Source organism: Dipodomys ordii, unplaced genomic scaffold (genome assembly GCF_000151885.1).
Source record: "Dipodomys ordii isolate 6190 unplaced genomic scaffold, Dord_2.0 Scaffold97, whole genome shotgun sequence".
Lineage (NCBI taxonomy): Eukaryota > Metazoa > Chordata > Mammalia > Rodentia > Heteromyidae > Dipodomys > Dipodomys ordii.
In genome coordinates this window covers 7,947,710-7,969,384 of record NW_012267313.1, presented here as the reverse complement: position 1 = coordinate 7,969,384, position 21,675 = coordinate 7,947,710, and the positions used below count along the sequence as shown (strand labels likewise).

General features: G+C 33.5%; 1 protein-coding gene across 6 annotated transcripts in view; it reads left to right on the top strand.

The window, feature by feature from the left end:
• The window catches only part of Ahi1 (Abelson helper integration site 1), a 130,309-nt gene that overhangs the window by 52,283 nt on the left and 56,351 nt on the right, over positions 1-21,675 (top strand). For 5 of the 6 annotated variants that reach the window (XR_001175466.1, XM_013026898.1, XM_013026897.1 and 2 more), the window contains 3 exons: positions 2,062-2,258; positions 9,790-9,816; positions 20,465-20,585. Coding sequence is in view for 5 of the 6 variants with exons in the window: in XM_013026898.1 (XP_012882352.1) it covers positions 2,062-2,258; positions 9,790-9,816; positions 20,465-20,585 (345 nt within the window). In the remaining variant the exon portion in view is untranslated. The remainder of the gene's footprint in view (positions 1-2,061; positions 2,259-9,789; positions 9,817-20,464; positions 20,586-21,675) is intronic. The other variant, XM_013026896.1, reaches the window with a different exon arrangement.

The window sequence follows — 21,675 nt, the reverse complement described above, 5'->3', positions numbered from 1 at the left end:
GTTTCAAGCACTTTATATCTATTTATATTTTTTCTTTTTTTTTTTTCTTTTCTTTTTCCTTCTTTTTTCTTGTCAGTCGTTGGGCCTGAACTCTGGGGCTGGGTGCTGCCCCTCAGCTCTTCAGCTCAAGGCTGGCACTCTGCCACTTGAGCCATAGCACCACTTCTGGCTTTTTCTGCTTATGTGGTGCTGAGGAATTGAACCCAGGGCCTCACACATGCAAAGCAAGCACTCTACCACTGAGCCACCTTCCCAGCACCTCTATTTACATTTTCATAGCAATTTTATGCAATAACTGTTACATTATTCCTATTTTACAGGAACCAGGGATTAAAGCAATACTGTATGGTCATTATGTCCATACTCCCATGTGATAACACTAAACTGCCTTACTAACAGATTTCCTGAAATATCAGTTTTTGAGAAACCAAACTTTTTTTCCATTTTCTCTGAGGAGTGTATAATTTCTTTGTATTTTTATATTTTGGAGGAAGTTAATATGAATGTTTACCATTTTTGTAACCAGTATTCAGTTTGAGTACTGACATATAGAATTATGCATATAGTATTTTAAATAGAATCAAATCTTAATTTGGGAAGTTCTTAGTATTATTGATTATGTGAGGTATTGTACCTCATTTTTCTCTAGGTGGCAATGTCTCCTCTGAACCAGTATTTACTGGAGTGCTTTTCAGTTGTCATGTCTCCAATAATACATGTCCTTATTGAGCACCTATTGTGTACCAAGTTGAGCTAGGATATGGGACTCAGATTACCATGTTCTTTTCTAATTGTTTATGCTAAGTAGTTGATTAAACCTCTGAAAACACTTTAGTCAAACTATATGTGATTTCTTCCATTGACATAATTTTACTAATAGAATTCAAATTCATTAATGATCACTTGCACTCTTTGTTGTTGATTTATTTTTCATACTCTAGTATGCTTTACTAGTTCAGCTTTTCTAGTTCAGCAAAACAAAAAAAAACCTTTAAGCTTCTATAAGTTTTTGTTATATAACCCTGCTCATTGCCTAAATCTTTATAATGCCCTGTTAAATATAATGCCTCGCATCCTACAAATGTGAAAATACGTTTGAATTAAAGTTATAAGTTTTATAGAAAAGCATTGTCTTAAATTTTATAAAAATATAAAAATGAAAGTCTCAGGAAAAATGAAGTAATTTGCCTAAGGTCACCACTTGTTGATAGGCTACCATGTGATACTAGGAGTTTAACTCAAGGCCTCACAGATGCTATGTTAGTGCTCTAACACTTTAGACATGCTTCTAGTCCTAAATATGCTATTTGTCTTCAAGTTTTTAAGCAGGTTGTTTTTGTGTGTGTGTGTGTGGCAATACTAGTGGTTAAACTCAGAGTCTGTGCTTGCTTAACAATCACTCAGTAATTTGAGCCAGGCATTAAGCTCTCTATTCCAATATTTAGAATACCTTAAGATTAAAAGTTTAGCTGGTGCCACTGCTATAATCCTAGCTACTCAGAAGGCTGAGATCTGAGGATTATGGTTGGAAGACAGACCAGGCAGGAAAGTTTCTGAGACTCTTATCTCCAGTTAACCACCAAAAAGCCCAAGGTGGAACTATGGCTCAAGTGATAGCTTGAAGCAAAAACCAGCTCAGGAACAGCACCAGGCCCCAAGTTAAAGCCCTAGGACTGACACACCCATACACAATAACAATAATAGTAATGATAGGTCCATCAACCCACAAAAGTTATTTCGTGCCCTTTCAAAATCTCTTTCCTATTTTCCTCATGCCATACAATTACTATGAGTTAATTTTCATGTTCCAGAATTATATTTACATTTTTAAGCCTTCAAGGCTCAATTACTTGAACTTGTGAAATTATTATATTTCCTTCCTGTTGGTTTTATAGTATCTAATAATTTCACATTTTCTAGTTATATTGTCTTCTCATTAACAACTATTTAGAATGCATTGTGTGGTTTCTGATCATTTATTAAATATTCCCATTCCGTGACTTTATTCAATGATGCTTTTGCTGTGATGATTTGAACTAATTTTGAATTCATTTTTTTCAGTAGCTCAGCAGGAGGCTGAAATGTTCAAACGCTATAATGGAACAGTTCCATTACCTGGAATACATCAAAGTGAAGATGCATTGTGCACCTGTCCTAAACTGCCCCATCAAGGCTCTTTTCAGATTGATGAATTTGTAAACACTGAAAATTCTTCAACCAAGATGCAGCTAGTGAAACAAAGACTTGAAACTGTCACAGTATGTTTAATCATCTTATACAGTTCAAATTTTAAACCATTTCTATTGGTTTAAATTTCTTAAAACTAGGTTTTTTAATGCTTTTATAGTTACTTTCAAGTGCTTGTTCTGAATTCATTAATTGCAATAGACTGGCTAAATTTAGGGTAATTCATCCTGCTGGTGTGACTTGCTATCTCTGTAAAGACCAGCCCAGGAGTGGTGAAGGAGGGCTCTAAATCAGAAGACCACACCTAGGACTTGCCACATTGGTACGGCCCTACCCATCTACTAGGAAAGGAAGAGAAACTATAGCTATGTCAGTCCTATCCTAGGACCCCTTTGGGGAAGGATGGGAGCTACAGGTTTAGACTATCAACTTAGGAATTCTCAGAGCTAAATCACCAAACTACTTATTTAAAGGACAAATAGTATTCTAACACGTAATTTATTCCCAGGCTTTCAACATCTTATATAATCATGCTTGAGATCTCCTGTCTCTTTCAGTGGTTCTTTTATTATTTATTTATTCAGTGGTTCTTTTATTATTTATTGTGAAAATACCACACAGAGGGGTTACAATTACATGAGCAAGGTAATGAGTCCATTTCTTATCAAGCATTGTTGCCTCCTCCTTTGTTTCCCCTTACCATCCCTTCCCATCTCCCCCCATACCCTTGCACCAAAGTTGTAAAGTTCATTTTTCGACATAACGTCTTGTACATCTCATTGTTGCAATGGGTCCACCTGTATCCCTATTTAAACAGTTGGTTTTTCCCCTTCCCCTCCACAAATTATACCAACATCAAATACAGTGAAAATGGGTTATACCATGGACTTCAGTCTGTGTATCAGACTGCTGGGCTCCACTTCAGAGTCAGTTATTCAGTAGCCTCATGATTTTGCATTTTTGAAAAGTAATTCCCAGGTGATGCTGATGCATTCTGGTTAAAGAACCACATATTAATAGCTGGTCTGGTTCACTGTCTCCAGCACTTAGAAAGAGCTTACTAAATAGTTGTTTCATGTCCTGTCTAAACTGTAAGTTCCTAGAAGGCAGTTCTTATTGACCTATCTTCTGATGTGCACACATAGTTTTTTAAATAACTATTTAATAGGTGGGTAATCTAAAGGAAAACTGAATCCTTAAATTTTCCTTGCATAAAAGCTCTTATTTTATCTGTGCAATGCTTTCCTAGCTTCATTCATATGTCCCTTTAATTTTAATTCTTTGTCTTTTAAAGATTCCTTATTGTTGATATTTTTTCCCATTCCTGACCTTCTGCCTTGAGTTCTTATCTCTAATTCTATTTGTATTACCATATGTCCAGGTTCTAGTCACCTATTAACAGCCTGTGGCAAAAACAAAACAAAACACTGGAAGTGGCGCTGTAGCTCAAGTGGTAGAGCGCTCGCCTTGAGTTGAAGAGCTGAGGCACAACGCCCAGGCCCAGAGTTCAAGCCCCACGACTGACAAAAAAAAAAAAAAACATCATTGCCCTGCACATGTTCACTATCTTTTTAGAAAGTGTTGACCGAATATAACTTAACTATGAAATTTTCAGTCTAACAAATAGAACAAAAAAAACTTATTTATCTCATATAGTTATTGATATCTATGTACAGAAGAACACAAAAATATTCAAGTTTGATAGATGGCAACCAAAATTCAAGCTATATTGTAAGACAGTCTTTTAATAAACATTCAGGTTTGTTAAGCTCACATTATCTCCTTTAACATAACAGCTTTGTAAAGTATGCAAGATGGTGATTATTATCCTTCTTTTATAAACAAGAAAACTGTGTCTGCTCAAAAGATAGATGGAAAGTTTTTTTTAGATTTTGCAACTACTAACAATATAATCTTTCTTACTCTTTTTAAAGCACTTCTAACTTTATAGAGAATAATTGTTTCCAATGTGTAATTGTTCAGCCTCTGCTGGTGCTATATACAATGGTAGGATTTATATAAAAACGAGAGAAAAATTAAGAAGTCATTAGAAGCAGAAGGTAGTATTTTCCAAATGAGTAGAGAGTTTGATTTTAAAAGAATAGCCAACAATATTTAGTATCTCAGGACTAAATTACCCTCACAAACCAATAAAAAGGAAAATAAAAACAAAGCCAGGAAAAAGAAAATTTGAGAAACAAAAATTGTACTATAATTCAAAGTATACATAACAGGAATACCCAAATACACCAGAAATAGGTAAAAAGTTTAGCTGCTGCATATAACCCATTGAACAATCAGTACAAGGTTATTGGTGTTCAAAGATAATAATAATTTTTTTTGGGGGTCCGGTTGTGGGGCCTGAACTCTGGGCCTGGGTACTGTCCCTCAGCTCTTCAACTCAAGGCTAACGCTCTACCACTTGAGCCACAGCGCCACTTCTGGCTTTTTTTTTCTTTTTGCTTATGTGGTGCTGAGGAATCGAACCCAGGGCCTCATGCATTCAAGGCAAGCGCTCTACCACTGAGCCACCTCCCCCGCCGATAATAATAAATTTTATTTGAAGCCATAGGGCCATTAAAAAGCTAAGGCATATTAATAAAGAAAACAATTAAAGGCAAAGCATTATCTTAAAATGTTTTGCTATAAAAAACAATATTTTAGATTGTGTTGATGAAGCACAAGAAATTGGGGTTTCTTTTAAAGAAGAAATGAAAAGTAAGTCTGAGTTTTTTATTTTAAAAAGATATCTGACTAAGATAAAACGATTCAATTAAATTGACATTGAAAATAGTAAAGTTAACTCTTTAAAATGTAAGATTAATAATATAGGCTAAGGATTAATTTTGGAAAAACACTTTAAGAATTCTGAAAAAGGTTTGAGTGTGGTAGTACATATCTGTAATTCCAGCTACTGGGGAGGCATGTTAGAGGATCATGATTCAAGGCTGGCCTTTACAAGAAGTATGAGAACCTATCTGAAAAACAAACTAAAAGCAAAAGGATTGGAGACATGGCTCAAGTGGTAGAGCACTAGCCTTGAGCTGAAGAGCCAAGGGACAGCACCCAGGCCCAGAGTTCAGGCCCCCACAACCAGCAAAAAAAAAAAAAAAAGAATGTAGCTTTTAGGCTAGACTGTGTTATATACAAGTATAGATGAACAGCTTCTCACATTTACTTGTTTTATGACTGAGAAAATTAAGTAAGCCTAATTTTCCTCATCTGTAAAAGGGGGATTCTGATATTCTCACTTTACTGGATTAAGATACAGTGAGATGCGCCAGGCACCTATGGCTCATGCCTGTAATCCTAGCTACTCAGGTGGCTTAGATCTGAGGATTATGGTTCAAAGCCAGCCCAGACAGGAAAGTCCGTGAAACTCTTATTTCCAGTAAACCACCAGAAAACCAGAAGTGGCACTGTGGCTCAAGTGGTAGAGCGCTAGCCTTGAGCTGAGTGCAAGGCCAGCGTCCAGGCCCAGAGTTCAAGCCCCATGACTGGCAAAAAAAAAGATACAGTGAGATGCTAGATGTAAATTTCACAGAGTGTATAATCCATTGTATCACCAAATATGTTACAGTTGATAATAGAGAAATGAGTATGAGATAGACTGTGCACATTGTTTATCATTGTTGCTTGGAAAGAGAGAAAAATGTGAGAAGAAATTCCATAGATACCTTGATAGAAGAACTGGCTATATTTATCTTTCTGCTTCTCCACAAGAGCCAGGTAGGAGAAGAGAATGATAATGAAACCAGTTCTTGTCTTACCAGGTATTGAAACATGTTACAAAGATGAGATCATGATTAAAAAAAAAAAGTGTGATGCAAATTCATAAAGATACACAGATCAATGGAGAAAGTAGGAATGGTTCATTGTGTGGTATTAGGAAAGCTTGCAAATTATTAGTTAACTGAGAACTTTATTCACTTTCTAGCTACATCCTAGGTCTCACATCCCAGTCAAATCATCTTTGGCCAAGGAGCTAAATACAAAAGTAAAAATTGTTTTAAACTACCAGCTAGCCATGAGGCTCAGTAATAAGATGCTTGCCTAGAATTCCAAAGACTTTGGCTACCCCTTCAGCACTAAAAACCACACACCAAAAAAAAAACAAAAAAAGAAAAATATTTGTCTTATGTAATATATTTATTTGTCCTAACTGTCTTAATCTTAAAAGCAGTAGAAAATCTTCCCCTCCTGTACTATCAGTATAGAACTTTAAATTTCTGTTTAAAATAATAAATGTATTTATATGTGTGTATATGTGATATATACAATATGTAATATATATTATATACATAATATATCATTTTCTATATTATATAAATATTTCATTTATCATAAGCATATAATTAAATACTATACATTATATATTATATATGAATTTATTTTATATGCATATATACCATATATATTATTTATATACATATATATACACACATACATACACAAACAGCACATGCACATACCAAACATCAACCTGTTTACATAAAATCTAGTAAAGTAAGAGCCTCCTTAATTGTCATAAAATTAAATAATAAAGACAATGCAATTTCAAAAGCATGAATAAAAGAAATAAACTTGTAATTTCTAAAAAGTATATATATGCATTTCTTTTCCTACAACTTTTATTTTAAAGGTTATAGGAAAAGAGATGTATTATCCATTAAACTTCAAAATAAATAGTGGAAGGAGAAAGAGGATGCTTTGTTGAAGGTGATGTGGTATGTTCTTAGTGTAAATTGCTAGATTTCTTTCTTAAAGACAAGTGATAAGATGTATTAAGAAAGTTAAGCATTTTAGAAAAAAAATTTTAAACCAAATATTCAGTGAATGACTTTGAGATGTTTTAGTTCTGACTATAGCTACTTCTTGCCTTTTCTTCTTTTTTAGAAGTTAGTCTTTAAGGTAGACCAAAGTGCAAATTATACTCAGCTCTGGATTTAGATTGTTGAAACTAGTTTTTGTTTCTCAGTTAAATTGTTGAATATGGTTTAAATTAAAAATTATTTCAGTGTGGTAGTTCCTTTAATACTTTAATATAAAATGAAAGCAATCAGAGATAGTCCAGATTTTAAAAGTAAATCTGAATAGATACATTCAGTTTTTAAAGTGTAAAGAAACTACTTCAGTAGAAAACATAAATGATTTATCATCTAAAATCTTACATAGTAAAATCTCTATAGACGTAAGAGCAACTTGGTGATAGATATTTTTTAAGTTCCCTATAATTTAATTCTATCAATCTTTCAATATTAAACTCAACATCCTGAAATCACCTTGGTCTTGTGGCTTTTCTCATATTAATATCATTTTATACTCCTACTATTTTCAGATAAATGAAAGAAATGTGAGAATAGAATAAAGTAGATACAAAGGTAGTAAGAATAAACAACATATATGTATATATATTTTTTTAATTTTTATTTTTTGTCGGTCGTGGAGGTTGAACTCTGGAGCCTGGGCACTGTCCCTCAGCTCTTCAGCTCAAGACTAAACAAAAATATTTTTAAGAAATGAAAACAAATGAAGGAAAATACGTTGATAATTGTTATTGAAAGTACTTTTTCTCTTTAATTTATTTAGCTTTTACCACATCTTTCCTTTTTATTATTATTATTTTTTTTTTGGTCATGGAGCCTGGGCCTCTACCACTTGAGCCACAGTGCTATTTCTGGTTTTCTGATAGTTAATTGGAGATAAGAGTCTTACAGACTTTGGGGGGGGAGGGAGGGAGGGAGGATTGGGTGTGGGGTGTGGGGGGGAGACTGGGAAGGGATGTGAAGGGTAAACAAAGGAGGAGGCTGCAATGCTTGATAAGAAATGTACGCATTATCCTGCCCATGTAATTGTAACCCCTCTGTACAGTATGTTCACAAAAAAAATTAAATTAAAAAAAAAAGAGTCTTACAGACTTTTCTGCCCGAGCTGGCTTTAAACTGCGATCCTCAGATCTCAGCTTCCTGTGTAGCTATGATTATAGGAGTGAGCTACCAGTCCCAGCCTTTACATCTTTCCTTTTTAAAAATTAGAATATACCTGCTCTGGGATTGAGATAAAGGTTGCCTTTGTAAAAAACAAAAAGAAAGTGTTGTGTATGTGCTATGCATTTTTTAAAAATACATCATTTTTGTTCCTGTGTAGAGAGAATTTGCTGAATTTTTTATCAGATATTATCTGGGATTGCCTCTTCGTTCTTTTTGTATTTTGCAAACATTTAGGTCAATGGAATTCCCACCTTTGTCACACTGTCTTTTCTGTCGTTTCTTATAGTTATATTTCAGTAGATTCCAAATTCCTTTCCATGTATAGGTTGTTTTCCAGTTTATAGAAGACTGTATTACTAAAGGTAATTAGTTTTGTTACTAAAGTAGGAATTTTTCCTAATGTCATTTAGGTTCAGCATGTGACTCTGTGTGTGTGTGTGTGTGTGTGTGTGTGTGTGTGAAGTGCATGATAATTTCAGCTTAGCAGATATTAAATAGTAAAGGACATAAAAGTAATGAAATAGCCATTTACTTATAACATAAATCATTTAATTGTTTCATAGTTGAGTTAATATCAATACCAAGGTAATAACTAAAAAACATTTCTACAACCCAGGTAAGACCTCACATTCAATGCATTCTGCATTTTCTGATCCAGGAATTTGTTCTTATTAGTTTAACCACAGTCGATTAGAATCTAGGGTACCTACTAAGAGTAAAAAATTTTACAATGAGTTGATTTACAAACCAAAATCTGTGATAGGAAATCCTATAATGAAAGCTAGATATCTCTAGCTACTTGAAGACAAAAACTTCTCATTAGAAGTCACAGTGGTGCTAGTTTAAAGTCACAGATATAGGAATTGGAAGAGTATGCAAGTATTTTATATCAGTTCGGAGAAAAAGATTGATCTTCTCCAGCTTACAGGAGATTTTACTGTACATTTATTAGTGATAACATCTATTTCATCCTTAGTAATACTTACTATAGGTTTCTGGCACTAAGTGCTTTATATGCTTTGCTATATTTAATCCTCAAATCATACTGTAACATAGTACTAGTACTGGTTTTATACTTTCAAATTATCCATTGATTTAACACTAGTTCCTCTTCTAAAAATGATTCTTCGCCTTGTCCTGTGAATTATAAGCCATTGTTTTTTAGCCTTTTAAGGATAGTTATATTCCTTATAATTAGTGCTGTTTATAGGAAATTGTCTGATATAAACTGCTAATGTGGAAATGGTAGCTATCAATTATAGAGATACATGAATTCTGAGTATATATTTTAAATCTGTCAGTGCTCTAGTAGTTTTATTATAAATGCTAGTTGTATTGAGGAAGCAAGTCTTTTTTTGGAAAGTCTTTCTTGGGCCTTAGGAGTACCTTTGCTATATTAGCAAGTTAGATTTATCGTGAATATTTCATGAAGTCTTTTTAAATTATACTCTTTCCAGCTCATTGGAAATAATGCAGTTACAACTGCGGAATAATAAAGAAATGATCAGGCTCTGGTTTTAGTTATTAGAAGATTGACATCTGAATGTATTGAAAAGAGTCAATATTTTAATAAAATCATGAATACTTCTTTATTGTACTGTATTTCTTTTAGGAGGTGATACGGTCCTGTGCTGCAAAAGTAAGTAGTTTTTATTACCAGGATGGTAACTTAAACTACAGTTTGCGTTGTGATATCCCAAAGAGTTGGAATGCACCATTATAGAGTTTTCACCTTTTACAAAAATTACCCTGATCTCTACATTCTTTATTGGAATTCAGATTTGTCAAGAAATTATAATACTGGAACCTGAAATTTCAGTATGGGTAAATACTTAACAATTAGCATCACAATTTTGAAGATTTCTTATTCAGATATACTTTTAGTAAGGGATCAGTAAGATCAGTGTATTCTTTGAGGTGAATTTTATATAATACTTAATGTGTAAGAGACATCAGCCATTACAGTTTTGGTGGGTGTCTGATGATAAATTTATAAACATTGAAATACATATAAACTGGACATCTGTGATGTGCTGTGGTGAAAATTCTCTTTATTTGCTGGTTCCATTTCTTTTTCCCATTTGACTATATGCTGATACAGAGTAAACTATTGTTGCTAAAAGGGAGAAAACTGAAGGTTATTGAAGCCTCAGATTTTATATAAAGATAGTAGTGTACAAAAGGTTCTTGGTTATTAGACAATTTTAACTGAAATGTATCTAGATACAAACAGCAGCTAACCTCCTACTATCACCAAACCTATTGTTATGGAAAACCTTTAACTCAGTTGCTGAGAACATCAGTTTTCATTCTTTCTTTTTCATCTGCCCTCTTTCAAAATTCAGTTGAATAGACAATCATTTATCAAATATAATTTATGTTATAAAATAAAATATGAGACATCCAAATGGAAAGAATTAGAATTGTATATGTGCTCAAAGACTGCTTTATATAGTGTCAATACAGGGAGAAAAACAATTGTTTTGTTTAGCAAATACCTATTATGCAGCCCACACATGTAATATAGCAGGCTCTCCATTTTTTCCCCCTTTCTGGGGCATCTTAAAAAAAGGAAGCGTATCAGAAAGTACTGGTCTTGCCCCATTGCTGAGTTGTTCAGTATCAGTCAGATCCCATCACATTTTTGCCTAATTATCAGTCAACAGGATATCAAATATAGACCAGGGGAAGGAAGATGGGGGGGGGGAGGAAGGGAAGAGAACAAGCTATACTCTGACTTGGACTTCAGATGTTCAGGAAACTTGTTCCTGATAGCAGTGATTAGTATAATGATTACAGCTCCAAGATCACTAAGTCTTCTTCATGTGCATAATATTTAGCTAGTAGCAAAAATAACTTATTTTCTGAATAGCAATTCAAAGCTATTTCTTCCATTCTCATTTCTTCTGCAACCCCAAATAAATATACTGCATACCTCTGTTTGTAATGCTGCATATCCCTCCTTTATAATGTCCAAAGAGTAAAGAATCCTAGTGTTTGCTCTACTAATCTGGAAACTTTCTGGGAGTGATAAGTCTGACCTTCCTCTTTGTATACCTCATATTTAACAAGTAAAAGTTCGTTGAAAAAATGAATAATGTATATTTGAAATTAGTTATGATCTAGAAGATTAACCTTACTAATGTGTTGCTGTTCTATGTTAGATTATTACTGAGCTATAACTCAAATACCATATATTTACACTTTTAGGGTGCACAGTTAGTTTGTTGTTGTTGCTTACCATATTCACAATTGTGCAATCATACCCGCTTTGATTGTAGAACATTATCATGATTCCAAAATGTAACCCTTTATCTGTTAGCACTCTTAGTTCACACACACACACACACACACACACACACGACAAAACGTACCAAGAATAATATACTTTCTATGGCTTTGCCCATGTTGGGCATACATTGAGTCATATATGATCATTTGAAACTGGCTTTTTTTTACTCAAAATAATTGTTTCCAAGATTGTTCCATAACTATGATTTATTACCACCAAAGATTCCATTGTATATATTACATCTTTCATTAATTTGTGAATATTTAGGTAGTTTACTTTTTAGCTACTCAGAATAATTCTTATGAACAAATATGTATAAGTTTTGGTATGGAAGCATGTTTCTATTCATCTGAATTTTGGGGTCATATTATAACTATATTTAACATTTTGAGGAACTTCCAAACTCTAGTACCATGTCAGAGTCCTTCAAGCAAGGTATGAGGCTTTTAGTTTGTTCTCATCCTCATAAACTTTGTGGTCATCTTTTTTATGAAGGCCATTCTAGTAAATAATAAATGGTTCTCTAATTGTTACTTTAACTTGCATTTCTACCTTGTCTAGTAATATTGAGCATTTTGATGTGCTATCCACTCTTTAAAAAAATTTTTTTTACCTTTTTATTGTTCACTTTTAATACTTTTTTATTGATACTGGGTACAACTATCCAGTTGATGTTTTGCACTATTCTGTGGATTCTTTTCATTTTGTTGATGCTTCCCCTTAAAAATAAAAGCTTTTAGTTTTTATGAAATGTAGAGAAATTTTTTTGTTTGTTTTTGTTTTTTCTACTTTATCTTTGGTACTTTTTGTGTTATATGTAAGAGAACATTTCCTGACCCTGGGTTTCAAAGTTTTCTTCCAGAATTTTCTTCATAGCTTTTTCAGTTTTAATTTATACACTTAGGTTTATGACTTTGTTGTTGTTGTTGTTGTTGTTGTCAGTCATGGGGCCTGAACTCTGGGCCTGGGTGCTATTCCTAAGCTCTTCAGCTCAAGGCTAATGCTCTACCACTTGAGCCACAGCGCCACTTCCATCTTTTTTCTGCTTATGTGGTGCTGAGGAATCGAACCCAAGGCCTCATGCATGCAAGGCAAGCACTCTACCATGAGCCACCTTCCCAGCCCCGGTTTATGACTTTTTAAATGATTGTTTATTATATGATGTGCAAGTCCAGTTTCACTGTCTTGTATGAGGCTGTCTGTTTGTCCAGCAGCATTTGGCTAAGAACTGTTCTTTCCTTGTTAAATGAAATACTTCTCAAGAGTTTAATTTTTAATAGCAGGGCTTATTTATGCATTTTTATATTCTGTACCCTGGATAATAAACTTTCTTTCACCAGATACTGGTAAGGTATTTCTTTCCTAAATCCCAGACAGATTTTTACCTTAAAGACTCAGTTATTTTTATTATTTTTAAATTAAGAATCTTTTAACTATTCGAGTACAGTGCCTCAAACCTGTCATCTTAGCTTGAGGCAGATATCAAGGGAACACAATTTGGAGCCAGCTTGGGTTAAAAAGAAATTTACAAGACTTCATTTCAACTAATGACTGGGAAAACTAGCATGTTGTCTCTATCCTAAGTTCCGTTCCCAGTACTAAAAAATAATTTTTTGAAACAATTATTGAGTGCCTACCAGTATGTTTTAGATTTGGGATGTAGCATTGGACACAAACATTTTAAGATAGGCATACAAAGGGACTAAATGAGGTAATTCCAAACAATGAATGCTGGAAAGTAAATAAAATAGGTCAAAGAATAATGGGAAATGACTCTAAGGGGGAGATTGTGGAAGGACTCTTAGAAACACTTAAAAGGAGCTGGTCATTTCTTGCAAAAGTCCTAATCTAAGAATGACACACTTAGGGAACAGAAAGAACTCACCAGATAGCGAAAAAGCAAGGAATGGGTTTTATGACAGAGCTGCAGAGGTGATCAAAATAGATCATGCAGGTCTTTTTAAAGGAACTAGTGATTGTGGAGTTTTTAAACTAGAAATACAAGCCATGGCAAATAGAATAACAGTCTTCCAAGCAGAGAGATGTTATTGTAGTCCAAGAAAGAGATGATAGGACTAGACTGGGGTGTTAAGAATGAGGATGCAGGCAGTAGACAGATTTGGGATATATTTTGGAAATATTTTCATTAGGACTTGGTGATACATCCAAAGTGAAGGAAGAAAAGAAATGAGAAATAACTTCTGTCTTGGGTTTCAATACATGTGCAGATGCCATTGGTACTTTGTAATGAGAAAAGGAATGTTGACGTGGAGGGACAATTGTTAAAGTAGAATTTGGTATTTGAAGATAGCTCTGAAGTAGATAATTAGATGTATGTGGCCTTACACTCATACTGAAATCCACTTTTTAAACAATATATTGGGAAGACAGCTGAGGCAGTGGTCTAAGAGAAAGCAAGTCAAGGAAGGCCAGAGAAGTGCATTTCAGGAAAGAGTAGTGAAAAGGTTTCACATGCTACTGAGGGAATTAGAACAGACTTGACTGTGTTTTTCCCAAATTGATAGCTTGATTACTTTGATATAAGCTATTTAAAGAATGTTGGAGACAAAAGCACAATGAAACTAGGCTAAAATGGGAACAAGTCAATCTGAAGCTGCAAGGGTAGACCACTCTTCAAAAAAAACATGCCACGACTTGGAAGCAGAGGAATAGGGCAGGAGCTGGAGGAAATAGTAATTACATGCATAATAGAGACTATTTCTTTGCTGATGTGATTAAGTCAGTAGCGATTTAGCAATTGATAATGTGCCATAAACATGGTAATTGCTGGAAGGAAGTCCTTAAAAACATGAGAGGGATGTAATCTTGAGTTTTCATGTAGAGATTGGCTTTAAGGAAAGGAATTCTCATCTTTCTTTAATAGTATAGGAGCTGGGTAAATATACCAATACAGATTTGATAATAGGACAATAGAATGTTCTCATTTGATTGCTTTGCCTGTTGGTAATTGTAAAGAGCACTTAAGTTATAATAGCCCCAGAATCTACATATGAACTTATAATTTAAAAGTTTTCTTGTTCTTTCCTTTGTTTAGAGTCAGATTGAAGCATATCAAAACTGCCCTGATATTTATTTATAACTGGCATATCTTATAAATGGATTTATTCTGCCTTCAGTTACAATTAATTTTGTCTAAATGTTTCCATATTATAAGTTCCTAGGTGCCTCTTCTCTAAGTGCCTCTTCCATGTTTTCTCTCTCAATTTTTTTTTTTCTGTTGGTCGTGGGGCCTGAACTCTGGGCCTGTGTGCTGTCCTTGAGCTCTTCAGCTCAAGGCGAGCACTCTACCACTTGAGCCACAGCGTCACTTCCTCTCTCTCAATTCTTATAAATCCTAATAAATCCATGTAATGCTTATAAATCTGTCTTTCCACATTCTTCTGTAAACTTCTTGAAGCCAAGGGATTTGACCTTTTTTTTTAAATATATCACTTAGCATAGATTAATATAAATGCTCTCAAGTTAAATTGTTAATTGTTTTAAAGTAGTAAGATATATTATAATCTTTTTAGAACATTTTATTTTCTGAAAATACTTTTTAGGATTAAAAATAGAGCCAGGCCAACAGGCTCATGTCTGTAATCCTAGCTAGCCAAGAAGCTGAAATCTGAGGATCTCAATTCAAAGTCAACCCAGACAGGAAAGTCTGTGAGATTTTTATTTATAACTAACTACCAGAAGAGCCAGGAGTGGAGCTGTGGCTCAAGTGGTAGAGTGCTAGCCTTGAGCAAAAGGTCAGGGACAGCACCCAGGCCTAAGTTCAAGCCTTGGGACTGGCCAAAAAGAGGGAGGGTTAAAAATAGAGAATCCAGAGAAGATAAGTTTTCAAGTCTACATTAGATGTATGTATGAAAGATGGACCGACAGATAATTTTATCATAAAGAGACAAAATTTATTTGTGTGAAATATGGCTTTCAGTTATTTGGAAAGGGTTTTTTGTGTTTTTTTTTCTTTTTTATTGTTAAGATATGTACAGAGGAGTTACAGTTACATAAGTAAGGTAAGTAATAAGTTCATTTCTTGTCAAACTTGTTACCCCTTCCCTCAGTTGGTACTCAGATATTGTATATATGTGTATAGGAATTAGGGAAGGGAAGGGCAACAACAGAATGGTGAGACAAGGGGAAAACAAATGCAACAGCGATATTCTCAAGACAATATTTTAGAAACAATCTGTATAACTGGGGCGGGGGTGGCGGGGGAGGAAAAATAAGAGAAATTGAAAAAAGGAGTAACAAGGTTGACAAGAAATATACTCATTACCTTACTTACATAACTGAAAACCCTCTGTGCATCACCTTGACAATAAAAAAAAAAGAACAGGAAGAATTTCTAAGTAGGCCAAATGAAGAGCAATAATGAAAGTTAAAAGTGAAAGCTGGGCACCAATGGCTTACAACTGTATACCTAGCTACTAAGAGGCTGAGATCTAAGGATCATGGATCAAAGCTGGCCTGGGCAGGAAGCCAGAATTGGAGAGTTTTTGTTTGCTCTCTATATTGTACTACTGTAGAAGTGGCTATGCCTTTAGCCTGTGGTAAAATAGTCAGTAGAATTTGGAAAGGTTTGAGAACATACCTTATTAGAACCAATACTAAGATAATAAATCTTACTAATACTTTTATCTTGGACACTAAAAGAAAAGAGATATGTAACTTTAAGAGGTATATTTTTTATAGGTTTGGAAGTGAAGAGTTTAGAAAGTTTTTCCTGTAAATTAGGTCAGTATATTAGAATAGAAAGGAGGGAAAGTCTTAGAAAAATCCAAGATGTCAGAGGTCAGTTGTCTTACCTCAGAGGCAAGAAGCATAGTGCTAAATGATTTATTTAAATCAGACTAGATCTTAATTTTGAACTCTACAGAGAAGAATCATATCAGTAATCTTTGAACTACCTTGGTAGCTATCAAAGAATCAAAATATCTTGATTAAATATTACAAAATAAAACTTGGTAATGACTGCTTCAAATTTGAATTCTGGTTTTAGTGACTGTAGCAGTAACGAACTAGGTAGTTTAGGGGTAAAATTTCTTTTTTTTCTCCAGTCTTTTTAAAAATTATTCTTTATGTTTCATTGTGAAAATACAGTACATAGGGTTTACAATTACATGGGCCAGGTAATGAGTACATTTCTTTTCTTTTTTTTTTGCCAGTCTTGGGGCTTCAACTCACTGTCTCTGAGCTTCTTTTGCTCAAGGCTAGTTCTCTACCACTTGAGCCACAACACCACTTCTGGCTTTTTAGGAATCGAACCCAGGGCTTTATGCATGTAAGGCAAGCACTTTACCACTGAGCCACCTTCCCAGCCCCATGAGTACATTTCTTATCAAGCATTGTTGCCTCCTCCTTTGTTTCCCCTTCCCATCCTCTAGGGGTAAAATTTCTAATATCTTACCAATTCCTTTAACAATCACTTTTCTGTCACAGCTTGTAAAGGAAATATTTGAGGGCCTAGAGATATTTAAATTTCTCCTTAAGATACCATAGTCCTCTTATTTCATTGATTTTCACTAAGAAATCATAGCAACATAGCTACTTTTAGAATTTATATTCTGAGAATGTAAAAGACAAAGATATTTGACTATATGCTTTGACTCTCACTTTAGCTCCAACTTTCTATGTAGCTTGTTCTTTAATACTGGAATTGTAATTTCTACACCAGATATATGATTAGCAACAAAGCATTTGTTGTGTTACGTTTACTTCCAGAACTGTCTTCGAATTAAAATGTTACCTATTTTATTGTTTAGATTTTTGGAAAAATTGACACCTCTTTAGGGAAAGACATGCATTTGTAAACTTTTAGTAATATGTTAGTATCAGCATCTTTTCAGTTATAATTTAAAACCAGTTTGAGGAGTCTTCAAAGCTTAAACATTTATAAACAGTTTTTCAGTTGGTGAAAGCATATAACCTAAAGTCAGCTAAAATGTTAAGACCTGTAAGTATAGGTGGAAATGAGTGTTGTATCTCTCCCACAAATGTTAAATGTGAGATATATATATATATATATATGTGTGTGTGTGTGTGTGTGTGTATATATAAAACATTCAAATGACATATATATGTCATTTTAATTTAATTTTAAGGCAGTGACATTTTCTTTACATAAAAATTAACCCACTTCTACAGAATTAGTGTTTACATATTTTTGCATGAAGCTGCCTGTAACTTAAAAGAGTAGGCAAATGGTTTTGTGATTGTCTTGGCAGAGGTTGTTTGTAATTTTTTTCTTTTTCCCTTTTCTGAGTCTCATTTATGCTTTTTGTCTTTAATATTCTCCAGTATAGAGGTATTAAACTGCCTTTGGCAGACTGTGGTTTTTGCATGAAGCAAGCAGAAATAATGTGTTGTGAAAAGAGGGTAGGTTGGAATAGGGTAGACTATCTTAGCCAACCTTTCTGTTGTTGTAAAGTTGTTAAGCAATTCTTGTCCACAGCAGATATTTCAAAAATAGATATTGCTTCACTCTATTTAATGGTTATTATTATTTTTCTTCTCCTAAGTGATAAATATCTTTAAGCTAGTTTTGAAAATGCTTTGTGTTCTAATTTTAAATCATTAATAAAAGCAATAATCACAAAACTTGAAAATAAAGATATCTGCCTTTTTATGTCTTTATTCATCATTTTATGGACATTTAAATGGTCCAAAAGAAAAGAATAGAATTACAAAAATGATTGGGAAGAACATGTAATTATTTCATTTTGAAATAACATTTTTTAAAAGAGTGACAGGTCTTTCTATTTGAACAAAGACATTAAGTATTCTGTTCTAGCTTTGCTGGCATTATTTGTTTCAGCACACAAGGTAGATGACAAAAGGCCATCCTGATTTTGTTAAACTATTCTGTCTCTTCCAAAATAACTAAATGTGAATAAAATCATAATCTTATATTGAGATGCACATGAATTCATATCCCCAGCATATACCTGTGTTTTTGAACCAGATTTTAAATGTATTGCTTAACATGTAGAGGGAAAAACTTTGAAGAATACTTCAGAAGTAAAAATAATGAATGGCTAAAAAGCAGTGAATTAAATAAGTGACAAATATATCCTTTTATAGACAGTACTTCCATTTAAAGCATAGAACTCTGGAAGATTTACTGTACTATCATGCTAAATTAAATATACCTTTCAATATGCCTTCCAAATGGCATCACTAATACATTAATAATAGATACAGTACTTTATAGTTTATCTTTTCATATATATATATATGTATGTGTATATATATATATGTATGTGTATATATATATATGTATGTGTGTATATATATATATGTATGTGTATATATATATATATATATATATAATAGTACTTGGGATCAAACCAAGAGCTTTGTGCCTACTAGGTAAGCACTCTACCACTAAGCCATATCCCTGTCTTATTTCATCTATTTCTTATTTGATAATATATCTAGTATTTAGTGGTTAACCAGTAAATCACACTTTATAATACTAGCTCAACTATTCTGGTATATTCCCATTAAAGCATAGATGCTATTTTTAATCATCTCCATTTAAAGATGAATAAAAAGATACTGAATTTATTGTTAGTTTAGGTAATATAATTATTCAACATTAAATTTTGTCTGTGTATAATAATGGATCTGAGAATTTGTAAAGCTGTATAATATTTAGCATTGATGTAGTATATTTAACACTTTCTAACTACTTTAAAGAATATTTTAGATCTGGGGCTATAATTCAGTAGTGGAAAACTTTATCTAGGATGGCAAAGCCAATGTTTGATCCCAGCACTGCAATAAAAATTGTTTTATGAACTTACATCATAATAAATTAGATAGTTTAGAACTGTATTATTATATGGTCTTCATTTACTCTTCACCAAATCTGTTAAAGCTCTTTGTTCCAAAGGAAAAATTAATCTAGGATATACTGTTTACTATCACTGTTTGAAGGAAAAGAAGCATTTACCAAAATGTAAAAAGTGAGTCAGATAAAGGGCATATAACTACTCCCTTATACAGTACTCCCTTTTTCAGACAGCACACCAAACGGGAATTTTTTAAAATACTATTGCAGTGGAAGTCCTCTGTGTGGTTTTGGTTATTTAAACCAAAAGTAAAGAAAAGGAATTTTCTTATGTATATACTGTAAATTATCTTTTCATTTTGTGAATTTGCTGATTATGTATTTGTGGCAAATTTTAAAATTTGGCTATTTAAAAAATTCTCGCATTTTATTATGATTCTTGGAAGTAACTAAAGGAATAAATAATTATCCAATAATGAACAAAAGACTAGATTTTCCCCAAAATTCTAATTTACAAAGATAAATTTATTAATGAAGTTCTCAAACATTTTTAGTGGGTTATTGTAGGAAGATAGCTAATATTTTAATTATAGTTAAAAGATGTTATGCATTCCATCAGACATTCACAGCAGGTTTCATGCATTGTAAAACATTACATTTACTTAAAAAATTTAATTGTCACCTATATAGTCATACTGTTTTTAAACATAATAAAAAGTAGTTTTTGATGCAGTGGGAAGTATTTCACATGACAGGTCAGGTAACAGCCAGATTATCTGTGTCACCATGCTTCATATAAACAGAGGAGTGCCATTTCTGAAAAGAGGGTTCCTGCCATTTAACTAAAATGTTAGAGAAACATGGATACAAACATTTTAGCTTTTCCTTAATTAAATTGTATGTTAAGACTGCTGTGTTTTAAATGACTAAATAATACCAATTCTGTGACAAAGAAACTGTAAGAAGTCTGATGTGCTTTTGAATGTTTATACCTTTATCTCTACTTCATTCTTTTCTTATAAAAAAATCGTTCTGTCTAGTCAACTTTAAAAACTAGTTGTGTAAATCATTACTACTCCTTTTGATCTACCATGTGTCCTGATTTGAGCAGTAAGCAAATATTTCTCATCCAGTTTTTGCATCAGTAACTCAGGAAATTACACTGTAGTTTCTAATTTGCCTTTTCTATTGCAGGTCAACAAAAATCTCTCCTTAACTTCACCACCACCCACCTCCTCACAACAGCCTAAATTAAAACAGCCAAACATGCTGACCCCTGAGGAGATCCTGCATCAGTTTGGTTTCGCTCAGACTGGTGAGCCCTTTTCTTTGATTATTATTTTTGTGTCCAAATGCTAGTTTTTATGAATATACATTTCTCTTCAGAAATAAAATGCCTAACATTTTAATGGTCAGGTTTTACACTTAAATTCTATTTTATCATCTCATTTTTGTGATCTCACAGCAGTTATTTCTAAAGTAAATTTAGATTTGGTAAATTAATAGTAAGTATTTTGTATACGTGCTCTATAAAACAGATAATTCAGAAGTTGGAAGACCTGTAACATTTAAATATATATAATATTGAATGTAACTCAGTTACCCAGTTGGCGAAAGGAATGTTTGTGTTTATATTTAAAGATGGCTCTTTCTGTTCATTAGCTATCACATACTTGGAATTATTTTACTTGTTACTGAATGCATTAAGAAAAGTGAGACAGTTGGAAATTACAAAACTTTTTTTGCTCTTGTTTGAACTTGAGGCCTTGAACTTGCTAGGCAGATGCTTTAACATTTCAACCATACCATTAAGTCTCAAGATAACAACTTTTTAAAGTATTTTTTTATTGTAAAGATACTGTACAGAGAGATTACAGTTACATGAGTAAGGCAATGAGTACATTTCCTATCAAGCCTTGTTACCCCCTCCTTTGTTTTTCCTCTACCATCCCTTTCCTCCCCACCTCCCTACCACCTCCCTCCCCCCACCCCCAAAGTCGTAAAGTTTGTTTTCAACATAGTGTCTGTATTTGAGTCTGGTTCTCTGCACCTTGTATATATATTTTTCTAATTTGGGGAGGGAAATGGAAATAACAATATGCTGAAACAAGGATACAGGTTGACCCATTGTAACAATGAGATGTACAAAACAATAACTTTTTGTTGTTGTTGTTCAGTGGCCCTGGGGCCTGAACTCTGGGCCAGGGTGCTGTCCTTCAGCTCAAGGCTCAAGGCTAGCACTCTACTATTTGAGCCACAGCACCACTTCTGACAGGTTTTTTGTGTTTTTTTTTGTTTTTTTTTGCTTATGTGGTACTGAGAAAATCGAACCCAGGGCTTCATGCATGCAAGGCAAGAACTATACCCTGAGCCAACTTCCCAGCCACAACTTTTTAATATAACAA